This window comes from Rattus rattus, chromosome 16 (genome assembly GCF_011064425.1).
Source record: "Rattus rattus isolate New Zealand chromosome 16, Rrattus_CSIRO_v1, whole genome shotgun sequence".
In the NCBI taxonomy this organism is placed as follows: Eukaryota; Metazoa; Chordata; class Mammalia; order Rodentia; family Muridae; genus Rattus; species Rattus rattus.
The window spans coordinates 1,339,048-1,357,008 of record NC_046169.1 but is presented as its reverse complement, the minus strand read 5'-3'; the positions used below and the strand labels follow the sequence as shown (position 1 = coordinate 1,357,008).

General features: G+C 49.8%; 1 protein-coding gene across 4 annotated transcripts in view; it reads right to left on the bottom strand.

The window, feature by feature from the left end:
* LOC116885214 (rho guanine nucleotide exchange factor 18) overlaps nt 1-17,961 on the bottom strand; it is a 61,600-nt gene that overhangs the window by 16,028 nt on the left and 27,611 nt on the right. For 2 of the 4 annotated variants that reach the window (XM_032886445.1, XM_032886447.1), the window contains exons 2-7: nt 10,662-10,803; nt 8,966-9,078; nt 8,675-8,815; nt 5,175-5,425; nt 3,726-3,851; nt 986-1,103 (exon numbers count right to left, since the gene is read on the bottom strand). In XM_032886445.1, the coding sequence (XP_032742336.1) occupies nt 986-1,103; nt 3,726-3,851; nt 5,175-5,425; nt 8,675-8,815; nt 8,966-9,078; nt 10,662-10,729 (817 nt within the window). In that variant the 5' untranslated portion in view covers nt 10,730-10,803. Of the gene's footprint in view, nt 1-985; nt 1,104-3,725; nt 3,852-5,174; nt 5,426-8,674; nt 8,816-8,965; nt 9,079-10,661; nt 11,078-17,961 lie in introns of those variants that run through there. The other 2 variants (XM_032886444.1, XM_032886446.1) reach the window with 1 other exon arrangement.

Genomic DNA, 17,961 nt, shown 5'->3' with positions numbered 1-17,961 from the left:
GCTTTCTTGAGTCCTAACCCAGGCTGGGGTAGATTTTGGTGAGCCTTTGAGTCACCCCTTCTCCTATAAATAATTACATATCCATACTCTTCTTTTTTTTTTTTTTTTTCTTTTTTTTGGAGCTGGGGACTGAACCCAGGGCCTTGCGCTTGCTAGGCAAGTGCTCTACCACTGAGCTAAATCCCAACCCCAACATATCCATACTCTTAAGTACCCTCAAGAAAGTCACTGGCTCATTAAGTTGTACTTTGGTGGTAGGTTACATTAGTCTATTGTCAGTTCCCAAATCCTACCTGAGCTAAGTTGACATTTATTAATGCCATACATTAGGCCCCTGAGTGCTAGGAGAACATCTGTGCCACCGCAGCCAGCTCAGATCTTGTCCTGGCCATTTAACGCCGCAAGACTTTCTTCTTTTCCTGTCTTTCTTTTTTCTTGTCTTGTCTTTTCTTTCCTTCCTTCCTTCCTTCCTTTCTCCCTTCCTTCCTTCATTCCTTCCTTCGTTACTTTTCTTTATTTTAACGTTTAGTTTTAAATTTTTACAATTTTATTTTACATTTATCGGTATTTTGTCTGCATGTATGTCTGTGCACCATACATATCGAGAGCATCAGATTCCCCAGGAACTGGTGTTATGTATGGTTGCCACCATGTGAATGCTAGAACTCAAGCCTGGGTTGGGTCCTCTGGAGGAGCAGCTGTTCTCTTAATGGCTGGGCCATCTCTAGACCTGGAAATCATTTAATAACCCAGGAATCACCTTGTTTTCATCTAGTTCATGTCTAGTTTAGAGATCCTGACCTGGGGCTGCCTCAGCCCAGCATTTGCTATGGGCAGAGGCTCCCCCAGCTCCCCTCTTCCAGTGCTGAGGCCCGGTATAGAGATTACAAGAGGTAACTTGGCCAGTCCATTGGTAAACTGCAGAGTGGGTGGGCTGAGGCACCAATCCACCCAGACCCAGGGGTATAGCAGAGGGTGTTCCCACCTTCCGTGTTCTGGATGATGCGTTCCACTAGCACCGGGTACTTGGTTATGCGCTGTGTGACCAGAAGGACACACTCCTGCACTCCCAGCCTTCGCACGATGGAAAAGTTGCCAATTTTCTGTGAAAGGGAAAACGAACAGCTCATTTTAATTTCTTTAATTTTTCTTTCTTTCTTTTTTTTTTTGGTATTCTTGAGACAGGGTTCTCCATGTGACCCTGGCTGTTCTGGAACTCAGAGATTTGCCAGCCTCTGGCTCCTGAGCTGTGATTAAAGGCGTGTGCTACCACGCCTGGCTCTCCTTCTGTCTTCCCTCACTCCAATTTCTCTCCTCTCCTCCCCTCCCCTCCCCTCTCCTCTGCTTCCTCCCTCATCCTCAATCCCTTGTGTTTGTGTTTGAACCCAGAGCTCCAAGCATGCTGAACAAATACTTACTAAGCTTATCTAAAGACAGACAGACAGACAGACAGACAGACAGACAGACACAGTTTGATGACTATTGGCATGCACTGTTATGCCAGCTAACATGTTCCTGGGGGGGGTGGTTCTTTGTGAGTGTGTGCTCACAGACCGGGAGAGGGCGTCGAGATAGGTATTCTTTGTCTCTCTCTTCACTTAGTTTTTCTTTTCTTTCTTTCTCTTTCCCTCTTTCCCTCCCTCCCTCCTTTCCTTCCTCCCCTTCCCCTTCCTCTTTCTGTCTGTCTGTCTGTCTATACCACCTATACCACCATGCCCTTTGGGATAGTCTCTCTTGAACGTGGAGTTTCTATTTGTTGTTTGTTTTGTTTTGTTCGTCAAGCCAGATGCCGGAAAGTCTCAGTGGTTCTCCTGTGCCCCCCAACTCCACCGCAGGGCAGAGCTGAGGTTACGGGGGTGGGGGATGAGGGCAGGCTTGCTCTGGGACACAGACTTCAACCTGACGGCTGAGCAGCACTAGACCTGCTAAGTCACCTCTCCAGCCCCTTTTGTGTGTTTTTAAATACGGTGTAGATTCTGAGGGATTTTCTGCATTAGCTGAAGCTGAGATTACAGACCTGGGCTACTGTTCGACTGTCTGTTGAGTCAGTTAAAGCATCCCAGGCCAGGGGCATCTGCCCTTTCACCTTTGCTGTGACCCTTTTCTTTCTTCTATGGCCCCAGATAGAGATTGCCTTCTAAATAAGAAAAGGGCCTCAAGTGTGTAGGTACTCAGTAAAATTGTTAAAGAGGAACTTAAGCCAGGTATGGTGGGGCCTGCCTAAAATTCTAACACTGGCTAGGCCAAGGCAGGAGGCTCCTGAGTTTGAGGCTAGCCTGGGCTATAAAGCAAATAAAAATAAGAGTAGAAATATTAAGGTGAGGGTACTGCAGTGTGCAATCCAACATTGGACCTCAGAGCAGGAGGATCAGTAATTCTGGGTTACCCTGTGCTACAGAGAAAATTATAGAGCAGTCTGGGCTATGCAGGCAAGATTTTGTCTCAAAATAAGAGGATAAAAGGCTCAAGGCTTGACTGAGTGGTTAAGAGAACTAAACTGTTCTGAGAAGGGCCAAGAACCTTTCTGACAGTCACTTTAACTCAGTTCCAGGAGATCTGAGGCTTTCTGGCGCAAATATATCCACATAAATATAAAAGTTTAAAAGAAAAAAAAGAGACACGTTGAGTATGAAATTACGTTCCTGCAATCTCTGCACGTGGGAGGTGGCAGCAGGATGTCAAGAGTCATTCTGGGCCACGTAGTGAGCTCAAGGATAATCTAAGCTACATTACAAACTGATTCAAAACAAACAAAAAAAGAACAAGAAAACAAGCTAACGGAGAGAAGGCAGAACCAGTTACGGACTAATTCTGAGGAACACAAATTGGGTATCCGGTGTGTATTCACATTTGTGTACACACAAACCCCGGTCCTTGATCCTGGCTGATGCTAGTTTCCCAGAATCCTCTAGGACCAGACTGTCTTTCTGGTCTCTCCCGATTTACTCACTTTGACTGAGAACCAAAGTGGCACTTCAACCTGTTTCCTGGGGGTGGCGGTGGGGCTCTGCCTAGCATGCTGGACATTCTAGGGGCTGTTTCCACTGCTCTCACCAGAGACGGGAATGTGTCAGCAAAGGACGCAGCTGCCTTATTCTTTTTTTGAGACAGGGTTTCTTTGTGTTCCTGGCTGTCACTCACTTTGTAGACCAGGCTGGCCTCAAACTCAGAGATCCTCCTGCCTCTGTCTCCTGAGTGCAGGGATAAAAGGCCTGTGCCACCACTGCCCGGCTCCCCCTAACGCCCTTTGAAGGCCCAGGTCATATATACAGCCCAGCTGCACTCTCATGTAGTTTACGATGATCTTGAACTTCTAATCCTCCTGCTTTTACCTTCTTAGCGATGAGGTGACTTGGGTCTGTTTGTTTGGTTTTAGTATTTTGTTCCTTCTTTATTCCTTTCTTTTTTTAAAACACATATTCACTTAAGTCTTGTGTGTGTGCCCCCGTGTGGAGGTTAGAGAACAACTTTCAGAATTAGTTCTCTCCTTAGGTTGTCAGTTCAACTTAGGTTGTCAGGCTTGGTAACAGCCGAGCCTCTTTACCATCAGTCATATCAGCATCCCAGGATCATGCCATAGGCAAGCCCTGAGGGTCACAGGGGCCAGCCAGAGGATCACAGGGATGCTATAGCATGGCACATGTGTGTGTCCATACAAACGCCCACACATCCCCTCGTGCCCACAGCAGTTTTGTTTGTGTGCATGCTTTCTGTCTTGTTTTTACCTTGATTAAGTTTTGAAACTTCTTGCTCTGCTGCAGCAGTAACTTGTAGTGCCCGACCGCATCCTTGTGGCCGCTACAGAACACACCGTACTTCTCCTTCATTCTCTCCCCGGTTTCTCCTGAGAACTGACGTGGAGAGGAGGTGGGAAAGTTAGCAGAAAACGAACTGTGACTGCTTCCGCCTGGCTGATCTGCTCATGCCGACCACCTGTATTTTCCCTGACCCCTCTCTCCCAGCACCTCCTTGGCCTGGAGCTTAGTAGGTGCCTTGGTGCAAGGTATGAGGGGGTGCGAGAACTGTGTTGAGCTCTGCCTGTCCCTATTCTCCAGGTGCTTCTGGTCCACACTGTCAGGTGGCCCAATCTACTGCCACACACTGAGTCCTACAAGCAAAAATCCATAAAGACCTGGGCTTGTTAGGTCTTCAGCACAGCTCGAAGAACTAAGTCAGGCAGCATGAGCCTGTACTTGCAGTGAGGCTGAGGCGGGAGGGTTGTAGGGTTCCCGTGGCAGCTGACCAGCCAAAAGAGTCAGCCCTAGGTTCATTCAAAGACCCTGACCCAGTCTGGCATGGTGTGGCACACCTTTAATCCCAGCACTTAAAAGCAGAGGGGGTGGTCTCTGTGACTGCTAGGTCACCCTGGAGGACGCAGCAAGTTCCAGGACACCAGGGCTACATGAAAGGTAAACAAATAAAAACAAGACAAACAAAAAGTAGTAAAGAAAGAAATAAACAAAGAGAGGAATGGGGCTGCAAGAAGGCTCTGTAGTAAAGACACTTGCTCTTAAACCCGATGACCTGAGTTTGACCCCTGCGTTGACATGGCAGAAGGAGAGGACTGATTCCTGGAAATTGTCCTCTGACTTCCTCAGGCATACCATGGCACATACATGTCACACATATGATAAATGACTATCTTTTTCTCTCTTCTGTTTTGGTTTTTCAAGGCAGGCTTTCTCTGTGTATCCCTGGCTGTAGACCAGGCTGGCCTCGAACTCAGAGATCCACCGGCCCCGAGGAATGGGATTAAAGGTGTGTGCCACCACTGCCCGGTGCACTGTGCTAGGGGCCGGTGCACTGTGCTGGGGCCCGGTGCGCTGTGCTGGGGCCCTGTGTACTGTGCTAGGGCCCGGTGCACTGCGCTGGGGCCCGGTGCACTGTGCTAGGGGCCCGGTGCACTGTGCTAGGGACGGCACTCAAGGCTTTCTGCGCGCCAGGCAAGAGCTCTACCAACTGAGGCGGATGGCTAGCTGAGGATGCGACTCTGGACAGTGTTTAGACATGATTGACTGACTGCCCTTCCGGGCTTGGGGGTTCTGATCTGAGCAGTGTGGACAGGAGCCGGCACCGTGTGCTTTCTGGGAGGCTGGGCATGTAATATACCAGAGCCATCATCTTATCAGAGAGAAGGAAGACAGGGCGTGGCCCATCCTGGTCACAGCACCTACCTGCTGGACCAGGACATCTCCAATCTTCTGGATGACATAATTCCGATCACTGTCCTCCTCTAGGAACTCCTGCCGGCGCTCCTTAAGGCGGGCGAGGAAGTGGCTGTGCATGTCCAGTAAGTCGTCGGCGCATGGGAACAGGCGGCTGACTGCCTGGTCGCTGAACTGCAGCTCCTCCTGCAGGGCTCTGGAGTATACTTTCAGCATGATCTTCAGCGTGCGCACGTGATGCGCCTCTGTCTGCATCAGCTCTGCCGGGACAGAGGCGTGGGAAGATGTGCCTTACCTCCCACGGTACTCTTCTGTAGGCCTGCGGCAGGTGGACTGACCCTGCTGGCTCTCCACCCAAGTCCCTGCCCCTGTGGCTGGCCCATATACATGCCAGCACTCTCTCTCCCCTCCATCCTTCTCTGTGTGGTACATGTGTGTACATACATTTATATATATGAGTGCATGTAGATGCTGGGGGCTAAAGCTCAATGTTTGGCGTCTTCCCTGATTATTCTCCATTAAAGCCTTTTTCCTCCCTTAGGCTGTGCCTGGTGATGCATGTTTAACCCCAGCATGTGGGAGGTGTCGATAGGTCTCTGAACGCAAGGGCAGCCTGGTCTACACAGTGAATTCCAAGCAATTCCAGGCTTACACAATGAATCTTTCTCTCAGTGGTAACTGGAGAGCTGGCTCCGTGGTTAAGAGCATTTGCTGCTGCTCTTGCCGAGGCCCCCGGTTTGATTCCAGTGCCCACGTGGAGGCTCACAGCCACCTGTAACCCCAGCTCTAGGGCATCTGACATGCTCGGCAGGCATTCCTGGGGCACCAGGCACATGAGTGGTGCCCAGGCACACATGCGGGAAAAACACGCACACACGCTAAAAGAAAAGTTTCAAGCCTATGTTGGTAAAAGCGCTTATTCCCCACCTGACAATTTGAGTTCAGTCCCTAAGATCCATGTAATAGGAGAGATTCACCCCCAAACAAGTTGTCCTCTGGCCTCCGTACCGCACCACGGTAGTACACTAATGTATGCAGTTTAGCACCTCTCCTTCTGTGTATCCACACATGCAAAGCCCTCCCCGAATCATGTTATGCTCTGGCTAGGCTGGGTCATGCAATGCTGATAGTAGTGTGTGTGTGTGTGTGTGTGTGTGTGTGTGTGTGTGTGTGCGTGCCACGCGCCTGATGCTAGGGTCCAGGAGGAATGCATGGCCATGCCCAGCTTCTCACAGGGCAGCTGGGATCCAACTCAGGTTTCCATCCCTTCAAACCACTTCCCCAGTCAGCTTGCTGGTCCTCGAACCTGCGGTCCCCTCCCGCAGGCTTCACTCCCGCAGGCTTCACTCCTGCACGCAGCACCATGTGCGCGCCTGTGTTGCTATGCCCAGTGTTTCACATGGGTGCTGGGATCTGAGCTCCTGCTTGCGTGGCGGGCATTTTTACCAACTACGCTGCACCTCCAGCCTTTGTCTCCATGCCTGCCCCCTTTTTTTTGGACACAGAGTCTTGGGATTGGAGCCACAGCTAAGCAGCACTAGCCTCGTGCACACGGGGCCTAGGCTCTAGCTCAGCTACTTCACCCAGCAAAATGAACGACAGAAAAGAAGGAATACTCTTGACATAGTAGGGAGGGATGTGCACGAGGCCACAGCCTATCCTCAACGCCTTAACAAACTGGGTGTCGCATGGCGTTATTGAAGTCCGAGTACCTGGGAGGCAGAGGCTGGAAGGTGGGGAGCTCCTGTGATGCTCCCTTTCAGAAGGGCTAGGGAGCAGAGACAGGACTGACTCTTGACTCTGCCGTGTGTTGCCTGGGCTGACTGACTGGCTCAACCGTCTTTCCTGCCCCAGGAACAGCAGGTGTCTCCCCTCACACTTGGCCTTTAGCCTTTCTTAATTAGAAGCCTCCCCTCCCCACAGTGCTATGTGAAGCCAAAGCAACTGTGGGGAAAAAAAGTGTTTAGGAATGTGCTGTGCAACCTCAGTGTCAAGAAGGCCACGCTGAGGAAGTTCCAGCCTCGGTGGGGGTGATGCCTGCACCACTCTGAACATATGTGATCACAGACTTCAACAGACCGTGAGCTCACTGTCTGCGGTCCACTCATGTGCTGAAACGTAGCCTCCATGCTGTTAACAGGCACGGCTGGAGAAATGCTTGCCCATCGTGAGCAAAGACCCAGGTTCTACCCCAGCATCCCATGACCAGGCAGGGCTTGTTACCCCAGAGCTCCAGCAGTGGGGTAGGAGGATAAAGGTCAAGGTCATCCTCAGATACAAAGCAACTCTGAGGCTACCCTGGGCTACCCAAGAGACCCTGCCTAAAAAACAAAACAAAACAAAACAAACAAACAGACAAAGAAAGAAAAAAGGCGAGCCTCTGATAAGTAACTAAGTCAGGTAGGTAAAATCTTCACAGATGGGAAAATGTGTTTCTAGAATAGGACTCTGGACTGGCTAGTTGGCTCCGAGAGAAAAGGTGCTTTCTGCAGAATCCTGGTGACCTCAAGTTCAATCTCCGGAACTCACAAAAGCCAGGTATGACTCTGCAAGTGTCCTCGGACCTGTATCTGTGTCACACACACACACACACACACACACACACTCGAGCGTGTATGAGAAGGTCTTGAATTTGAGAGCAGGTGGTTGGGGCACAGGAGGAGCTGGGGAGGAATGAAAAGGGTACAAACACACTGTCCTCAAACTAAAAACCAAAACAACGAAACAAAACAGCAACAACAACAAAATCTGAGACGGTTGGAGATGAAACCAGTGGCTACCAGGTGCTTGGATCTGGCCTAACAGACACACAAACAAAAGAGTCTCCGGCCTCTCAATCATTCTGCAGACACAGCAGGGAGGCTGCCTAAGACTAGGAAGTTGGTGGGTTTCACCGAGTCTCTAAACGCCACCCTGCTGATGACATTCTGTTCTAGCTGACCAAAGAGATGGAGATCGTCACTAACAAGGCAAGAATGAGTCAGTCTGGGCATGTCAGGCTGCTTTGCAAGGGACCTGTGCTAACAAAACCCTCCCTGGTACAACAGGTAGGGCTGTCCCAGGGAAGCGGGAGGTGAGGCGAACGACCGGATCTCCCAATTCTGCATACCTCAGACTCTTAAGTGGAATCAGAGAAAGAAAAAATAAATAAGTAAAAAAGAAGGTGCTGGGATTTAGCACAGTTGGTAGAACTTGCTTAGCACGCACAAAACTCTGGCACTTTCTAGCAGTGCATAATCAGGTTGGGCAGTGCATGCCTGTAATTCCAAGTACTTGGGAGGTGGAGGAAGTTTAAGGTTATTTCGGGTTACACGGTGAGTTTAAGGTAATGACTGTCTATCTCAAAAACCAAAACCAAAACCAAAACAGGGCTGGTAAGATGGCTCAGTGGACAAAGGTATTTCCTGACAGGGCTGGGCACCATACGCAAAACTATTTTTACGAAAGAATGCAAAGAAAGAAGAATTAAAGAGAGTGCCGACATGGTGGCGCAGGCCTAGACACCTTACCATACAGGACGTCCTGTCTCTTGACCACCTCCTTCTTTTGTTTCTTGGCATATGCTACATCCACCGAGAGGCTCCAGGACTCGGCCTCAAACTCATGGGCATCTGATTCGATCTCACACCTCAGTGAGGCAGTGTAAGGATCTGGGGGAAGGACAGAAGGTTGTTGGGAAGATGCCGAATGCTTGCCACATCTTCCTGTCCCGTTTATGTTCAAGCTGGAGCCTCTGGCCTCTCCCGGTAGAGCCGGGAACCATGAGGCATCCCTGGGAGAGCAGAGAGGACTGAGCTTACCTTCTATGAAAACAGACTCAGCATTCGAGGATGTGAGTGACAGAGAGTCATCAGCCGTCTGTTTCAGCTTTAAAAACACGGAGTCAGCTTCATCCATGTCTCCAGCGATCGGTCTGAGTGGAAATGATTCAAATGTTTGTCTCACAAAAAGAAATCAGGGCCAGTGAGACGGCTCTGTGGGTGAAGATGCTTCTAAGCCTGGTGACCTGAGTTCAACCCCTGGGTCCCACATGGAGTGGAAGGAGAGAACCCACTCCAGAAACCACAAAAGTAGCTTAAAGAGGCATGTATTCAAACTTGGGATATGTAAGGCACGTGGGATTGTTACTCCTTCTAATTAGATGTTTGGAGAACTTTCTGGATTCCAGTAGAACTCTTTAACTTGTCACAGGTCATCTTTTACAAGATTAGAAAACCTTTGGGCTAGGGATACAGCGCAATGTTAGAATTATACGCATTGTTACAATGTAACAATGTTAGACCGCTCAAGGCCCTGGATCCCACCCCGCAGTGAGAGGAAGAGGGGAAGGAGCAGGGAGGAGGGAGGAAGGGAAAGAAGTTGAGAAACATAATTTGGAGGTCTAGGTGAGTCCTCAGAGAACTGCTCACTGAAGGTTGACTTAGTTTAGGTCACTTCCCTGTAGCAGCAGGTGGTGCGACTGTAACCAAGTGCTGTACAGGCACAACAGAGGCCACTGCGTCTGTGTACCCAGGGGCAGGCTAGGGAAGGAGTCTGGAAACTCGGCCACTTGCTCACATTTTCTGGAAATTTAAAAATATTTTAGCAGCTGGGGGTGTGGCACAGCGCATGCTCAGCTACTGGTGACGTAGGAAGATGACTCAGTAAGTCTGTGTGCCTTTGCTGGTGACCACTTACAGGATACACAGCCTCATAGCAATGGGGAGCAAGAGAGGCTTTTCACAAGGGGAAAAGAATATCAGCTCCTTTCCCGGCTACTCATCAGGGACCATAACTGTTATGTTACTCTGTGGCACTAACTCAGGGCTTCCGTCCTGTACTGCTAGGACCATCTTGAGGTACTGTGTAGCCGTGAGCGGCATAGACAATGACTATGTCTTGGGGATAGGAGGAAGCGCTGCCCAGGGATGCCCAACCAGAATGCTGCACAAACTGCCTCTATCTGTGGTTGAACATAATCAGGTACACATTGGTTTTACAAAAAGAAAGCGTAGCCAGGGGATTGGTGACTCGCACTGTTAATCCCGGCACTTGGGAGGCAGAGGCAGGTGGATCTTTGTGAATTTGAGACCAGCCTGAGCGAGTTCCAGGATATCCAGGGCTATAACAGAGAAACCTTATCTCAAAAAACGAAAACAAAACAAAATACCAAAACCAAAAAGAATGTTCATGGGCTGGGCCAGTGAGGTAGCCCAGCCAGTTAAAGAGGCTTGCCTTCAGGACTGATGACTTTATAAGTTCAATCCCTGGGTCCCAGACAGGTAGAAGGAAAGAACCAACTCCTCAGAGCTGTCCTCTGACCTCTGTGTCTGCTGTGGCACATATGCCCCAATACATACACACAAATAAATAAGAAGACTGCTCTCATGGTGATCATGCTAAATTTTAAACAACACTAGGATTCAGAAAGCATCTGTTAATGGATAATTACCATGGGGCATAAATGAGGGAGTGCACCTGCCAGCCGAAAAGTACCCCATGCCCCTGCAAGCTTACCCAAGTCGCACCCCAGATCCAGCTGGGCTCGGTGTCGGCTGGAGACCCCCTTTCTGAGAGACGGTCATGCCGACATTCCGGGAGGGAGCCGGGCTGCTGCCATCAGACAGAAGTGCGGTCCGGGGGTGCTCCTTCAGGGAGGCTGCAACAGAGGCAAACACAGAACCGGAGCTGAGAAAGTGGGCAGGGTAGCGGAGGTCACCGGCCCTGAAGCCTCGCTCCGTCTGGGGCCTCAGCACTGACAGAATCTTGGAGGTCAATAGCTCATTATCCAAGAAGACATTCTCGTTCCATTTCCTGGGGAGAGAGCCGTAGAAGGGCAGCTCAGGGTGGCCAGGGGGTGACCCCTGCCTGTCGCCACCCTTAGAGTGTGTGGTCCCCATGCTGGTGCTTGGCACTGTACCCAGGCTGCGCTGGTTTTGATGCCTCGGGTGGGATCCTTCTAGAAAACGGAGCTGTGCCTCCCCCCGACTGTATTGGCTGGAGCAGTGGGGCTGGTGTGCTGGAAACTGGTCCCTACCATGACTGTGTGGTGTACAAATGGCACTGAATTTTCTCTTTGGGTAAAACAATTAAAAAAAAAAAAAAAAAAAGGAATGGCTCTCCCACACCGTGCTTGCTCTTTGCAGGGGGCAACAGCAGAGGACAGCGCGTGTTCACGGCAAATGATCTACGATTGGGAGCTGTGTTTGGCACAGACACTACACCCAGGATGCTAATTGATCTGAGATCGGTTGTCGGATGTCAGGTAACAAGGAGACCCACAGACCTGGGGGCAGGATGCGGACTTAGCTGGCTGTGCCCGTCAGTCCTGGTGTAGCATAGGGCTCTGACCTCAGGGTACACCCGAGCAGGGCTCATTATTCTGTTCTACGGACACACCCGACACACATCAGAGTTCCGAAGGTTATTTATTCCAACTGCTGCCTTTCAGGGTCTGGGCAGGGGGATCCATGCTCCCACTGATGGAAGTGTCTCCCACTGACTGAAGACAGCTTCAACGTCTGTATGACTGAACCACACCCTAGTTCCTCACTAAGAGATTCTAGGTAAGTGTTCTACACCTCTCTCTCAGAGCATCCCCACCCCAACCCCTCACTGGAGAATTCCGGGCAGGGGTTTTACCCCTGAGCCTGGCCCCAGCTCTCTCAGGATTTACTTGGTTAAGAAAAAGTGCATCCTTTTTAGCTCCCTTGCCTGCCCCTCTCTCCAGGTGCTGGAATAGCAGGAAGACCCTTGCTGGGTGACCCTTGCTGGGTGACCCTTGCTGGGTGACCCTTGCTGGGTGCCCTGTGGGTGCTGTTGCTACAGTCTCTGGACTCCAAACTGCCGGCCAGACACATCTCCCTCTGCCTTTGTCTGCTCCAGGACAGCCAGGGCTATATGGAGAAACCCTGTCTCGAAAACAGAACTAGAAAAGACTAAGGTTACATTGGAAATTTTCTGACAGGGAGGTCATGAAGGAAGCTTAAGATATGAATTACTACCTGCTGAAAATATTTCCAATTAAAATTAATTCTTTATTTTTTATTTAATATTTAGATAATATTATTTATCATAAATAAAATACTCCCGTTTTCCCCTTTGAGACAGGGTCTCTCTGTGTAGCCCTGGTAGGCCTGGAACTCGGCAGCTGAGAACTTTTTATACCTCTGCAAGCCCTGCCTCGGTCTCCCAAGCACCAGATCACAGCTGTGTGCCACCGTATTGGCTGCTGGACATGGAACCCAGGACTGCATAAATACTAGCCAATCTACAGCTGAGCCACATCCCCAGCCCTCATAACAGTCAAGATTTTTATCAGCCCAGCATGGTGGGGATGTCACTGACCCCTGCCTCAAATGTTCTGATGTCAAGTTAATAAATGTCTGACAGTTGTTATTATTAAGGTTGGCCACGTAGATGTCACCAATGCACACACACCCATTTACAAAGAAAAAAACCATCATAAATGGAAATAGCTCAGGTCAGGGCAGGAATTTCCTGCTATTCGTACACCATACCAAACCGCACCCAGGCCACGATGATTTAAACACACAAATATGGGACAAACCTGAATGGCGGCCTCTGCCGGGCCTCTCAGCATGGCTAGCTAGTCTGTGAGCTAAGGTCACACTGTTCAGAGAAGAGAATGTATAAATACCATCCCCTCTAGGAATCGTCAGCTCCGAAGAATGTTAATAAATATTGCTAATGGTGGGCCTTGGGGACATACACCTGTAATCCAAACACTGGGACGATGAGGCAGGAGGATCATGAGTTTAAGGCCAGCCTGTCTCAAAAACAAAACGGCAAAGGGCTTGGAAAGATGGCTCGGTGGCTGACAGTACTTGTTCTTGCAGGGGATGCAGGTCCAGTTCCCAGCACCCGTAGGGCAGCGGGCAACCACCTGTAACAACTGCAGTTTCAAGAGATCTGACACTCATGTGGCTTCCGTAAACACCACCATGTACCTATACACGCGCACACACACACACACACACACATACACGCACGTGTGCACACACACACACATACACAGTATACCACCACATAGCTATACACACAGGCATGCACACATACACATTAAACACACCACCATATGCTTGTACACACATGCATACATACATATACATTACCACTATAAATCTATACAGGAATGCATACGCCTAGAGTATACGAAAAGAGCTAGTGAGATAACTAGTGGATAAAGTCCCTTTGGTACTAATCCTGATGACCTGGATTTGATCCCCTCAACCCCTGGACCCACACAGTGGAAGGAGACAGCTGACTCCTGCAAGTTGTCCTGTGACCTACACACGTGTGCCTGTGCAAACAGGCTTTCCCTCTGCCAAAGGTTAGAGACATAACGTGACGGTAGCGTGCTTGCCTGGCATGTCCGAGGCCCAGGGTTTGATTCCTACCTGTTATAGGGATTAACAGCTACCTTGGAGGTCATCGAGGATAAACCCACCTCCTGTCCATCTGTTCCTGTGTTGTGTCATGTCCTGTCGTTCCTCACCTCCCAATACCAGAAATGGGGGTCACTTCTTAGTTTTTAAATCGAAGCCCCACCAACATAAAGCTACTTCCTCCCGGTCAAGCGAGGATAGAGTCTAAGGTATCCTCTGTCCCTGGGAGGAGGCCTGGCAATATAAGCCACCCAAAACACCACGGGCTGATTATCTTCTCTGCCAGCTTGGTTTGCCACTCACCGAGGTAGGGCTCATGCTGCAGGGAGGGCAAGGCTAATTGTCTCCTTAATGACATAATGTGCTTGTCCCTTCCAGGAGCCCCTCCCTCAGTACAGCCCGGGTGGAGCTTTGAGTCCTCAGAAAAGCTAACCAGTCTTTCTTTTGTTCCCTGTTGCCCTGGGACTTTCCGGTTTTTCTCTGAGGCCCTCCATGTCCCTGCACCATGCAGTGGCTTGCTGACCTCCACTGCAAAAGGCACAGTGCACTCTCTCTTCCTCGGGGCGACTGATGATTATTTTCTGTTTATGTATAGCATGTATGTGCGTATGTATGTGGGTTCCTAAGGAGGCCAGAGGAGAGCATTGGCCATGCTGGAGCTGGGGTTAGGACACTGAGAGCTGCCCTGTTGTGTGCTAGGAACTCAGGTCCTCTGCAAGAGCAGTACACAGTCTAAGTCACTGAACCATCCCTTCGGCCTTATATTTTCTCAAAGTTGTCTTCGAGCTTCAAGCCTGTTTAAAAAAATCCTTTTACTAATGAGACTATGGACCCAAACTGAGACCTCGGTTTCCCCAGTACGGCAGCACTGCAAATAATAACAATACAATGAACTATTAGAATGGACAGAGTGTGGTGTAGTGCGTTCCTTTTATCCCAGCACAAGAAAGCAGATATGAGTTCAAGACCAGCCAGGGCTATATAGTGAGACCCTGTCAATAAATAAATGACCCTCCAAACAAAAACTGTCACCAATGCTAAAAGTACTGCGGCACACTTAAATGATCTCTGTATGATGGAGAGTACAGGGTAAAGTGTTTGTTTTCTTAATGTGTCTTTAAAAGTGCAGATTGGTGTTCTGCCTGCATGTGCACCTGTGTACCAAGCTCGTGACTGGTACCTGTGGAGGCCAGAGGGGGCTATCAGACTCTCTGGAACTGGAGATATAGAATGTTGTAAGCCACCATTGGGAGCTGAGAACAAACCAATGCTTTTGGTCCTCTCAAAAGCATTGCTCTTAACCTCTGAGCCAACCCTCCGGAACAAGTATTTATGTCTTATGGTGGATGGGTCCAAAATGACTCTCTGTAATGTTTGTAGCCATGGAAGAAACGGGCCAGGAGCTCTGCCTCACACAGTTGTATGAACTGTGCCTTTAAGGAAGTTTTTAAAATTTATTTATGTATGAGTACACTCTCTTCAGACATGCCAGAAGAGGGCATCGGATCCCATTACAGATGGTTGTGAGCCACTGTGGTCACTGTGAACTGGACTCAGGACCTCTGGAAGAGTAGCCAGTGCTCTTAACCACTGAGCCATCATCTCTCTGTGCTTTTGTAGACTGGGGTCTCATGCTTTTTGATACTTTGGGAGTTACAGTTCTTGGTGGGACCAATCTTTCTTCAGTACCAAAGTTAGCCAATCCCTAGAGACAATAAAAGATCCACACTGAGGCATGACATGGCTCGCTGGGCAAAGGCACTGCTGCAGAGCAGGGTAGCCCCAGTGTGACCCCTGAGACCCAGAGGGTACAATGAGAACCGACTATGGAAACCGTTTACTGCCCTCTACAGGCTTGCCACTGCACTGCACTGCAGATGTGCTCACAAATAAATCAGCTGCTAAATAAACGTAAACTCAAAAACCGCACGTCTCTCATACGGGAAGTTGTGGCTGCTTCCATTACTGTTAACCATGTCCCCCAAACTGCTTCCGGGAGAGGGTCTACATGCAGCTTCAGGGCACCTGTCCCCCATCCGGTTCTGACTGGTAAATAAAGATGCCAACAGCCAATAGCTGGGGAGACAGGCAGAGGCGGGCTTTCAGGATTCCTGAGGTTGGGATGGGATGGGATGGGAGGAGATTAGCCATGCAGGGAGAGTTTGGAAAAGAGGAGGAGAGTGCAGGACAGAGAGGCATGGCCGCCATGTGAAGGAGCCGAGAGAGCCCAGCCCAGAGGACTGCCCACCTGGGTCTAGAGCAGCCAAGATGGAGCACAGAATTAGTCAGAAGGAACTCACTATCAGTGGGAGGTAGGTTCGAGCAGCAGTGCAGGGTAGGCAGTGGCCCACTGCCGTGCTGTTTAAGGCGTATTAAAATATGAAGGCTGCGTGTGTCTTCCCTTCCAGAACATGAACTACGGAGGTGGCACCCCACGTCGGGATTTATTAATTAATATTTAATACTACGGAAAGTGGTCAATCCGGGCTGGAGAGATGTCTCAGGGCTTAAGAGCACTGACTGCTCTTCCAGAGGTCCGGAGTTCAATTCCCAGCAACCACATGGTGGCTCACAACCATCTGTAATGGGATCCGATGCCCTCTTCTGGTGTGTCTGAAGACAACTACAGTGTACTCACATACATAAAATAAATAAACAAATTAATTAATTAAAAAAGAAAGTGGTCAATCCACAGTCAATGCTCACAGACACTGGGTCTGAATATCTACCTCACAATCTCGTTGCTCCTGCAGCCTCAATGATTTCTCTCGATGCTTGGCTTGTATTCACTTGACATGACCTATAGTCACCTGGGGAGACTCTCAGCGAGGAACCGTGTACACTGGATGGGCCCGAGGGTGTGTCTGGTGAGGTTACTTGATACTGGAAGGTGCAGCCTAGGGCAAACAATGCGATTCCTTGGCGGGGGTCCTGACCTGTATGTAGCCTGCACTCCCTTCTTTCTGCTCCTGACTGTAGATGTGACGCGACTAGTCATGTCCAGTAACTTCCCAGGGCACAGTAATGGACCGCAACCTGGAACCGTGAGCTGAAACAAACCCCCTTCTCCCCTAAGGTGCTTATTACAGGACGGGAACTGCAATGAAGACGCCTTCCTTCCATAACTGGTTCCGTGAGGTGTTTCGGCAGGAATGAGAGTACTCATTGACGTGGGTCGCACTCTGTAGTCCGGGAGACTCCATGTTGGCTTTGAACCCAGGACAATCCTCCTGCTTCAGTCTCTCAAGCCACCATTGCTTCCCACCCACCTTCTTTCCCAACTGTTCTCTTCACTCTAGGCCACGTTACCCGCTCTATCATCCTAAAGCCAAGTACAAGACTATAAGGCAAGGTTCTCAACCTTCCTAATGGGAACCAGAGGGTAACAGGGCAACAAAAGATAAAATATAGATTTAGAAGGTGTTGACCAGGAATACCAGAGGGAAGTGTGTGCCGTGGGAGGTTTAAGAAGTGCCCAGCCATTGAGCTAGTCAAGGTATATCAAAATTAGCTGGTGTGTGTGTGTGTGTGTGTGTGTGTGTGTGTGTGTGTGTGTGTGTGTGTTTCATTCGCAAGTCCAGAGAGCTCTTGGGGAGGTGCAGTGTGTGTGACCTACTGGGAGTCAAAGCTAATTCACCGCACACCCCTCCCCCAACATAAGATTATTTTCATTGCTACTTCATAACCGTGACTGTATCTACATTTCTGCCTTGCCCCTCTGCCTTCTTACTAACCAGGTACTTGCAGTGTGCCCTGTCTGCAGTGCTGTGCCGCCTGGTTCTAGTCGGTTGTGCGCTAGGCTTCCGTTGTGGCAGCCCCTACAGTGACTGCACGTCTTACCACACCTTAATCACACAGGTCCCGGCCGCTCTCCACACAGCAGCGGCCCCGAGACCTGCCATGCTACACAGGGCGGAAACTTTGTCATGAGCTTCAAGGTCTGGGAGCGAATGTGTCTCAGAGTCAAGGTGGAGGGGCTTGAGACACTGCCTGTTCCTCCAGAGGACCCAGGTTAAGATTCCCCAGTGCAAGCCGGGCATTTAGAATCTCTCAGTACCTGGGAAGCAGAGGCAGCGGATCTCTGAGTTCAAGGCCAGCCTTGTCTACAGAGCAAATTCCAGAACTACACAGAGAAAAATCAAAGCGCAGACAAAACAAAACGATTCCCAGACCCGAATGATAGCTGACAACCAGGTGAGCCCAGCTCTGAGGGGATCTGATGCCCACTTCCGGCCTCCCTGGGATGCCTCCGAGCACATGCAATGCACAGATACAACCATTTGCAACCCCAGTTCCAGAGACTCTCGCCCTCTCTCTTTAGGCCTCCATAGGCTCCTCTACGTAAGCAGTACACGTACAGACATGGAGGCGAACACGCATACCCGCAAAATAAAATAAATAAATAAATA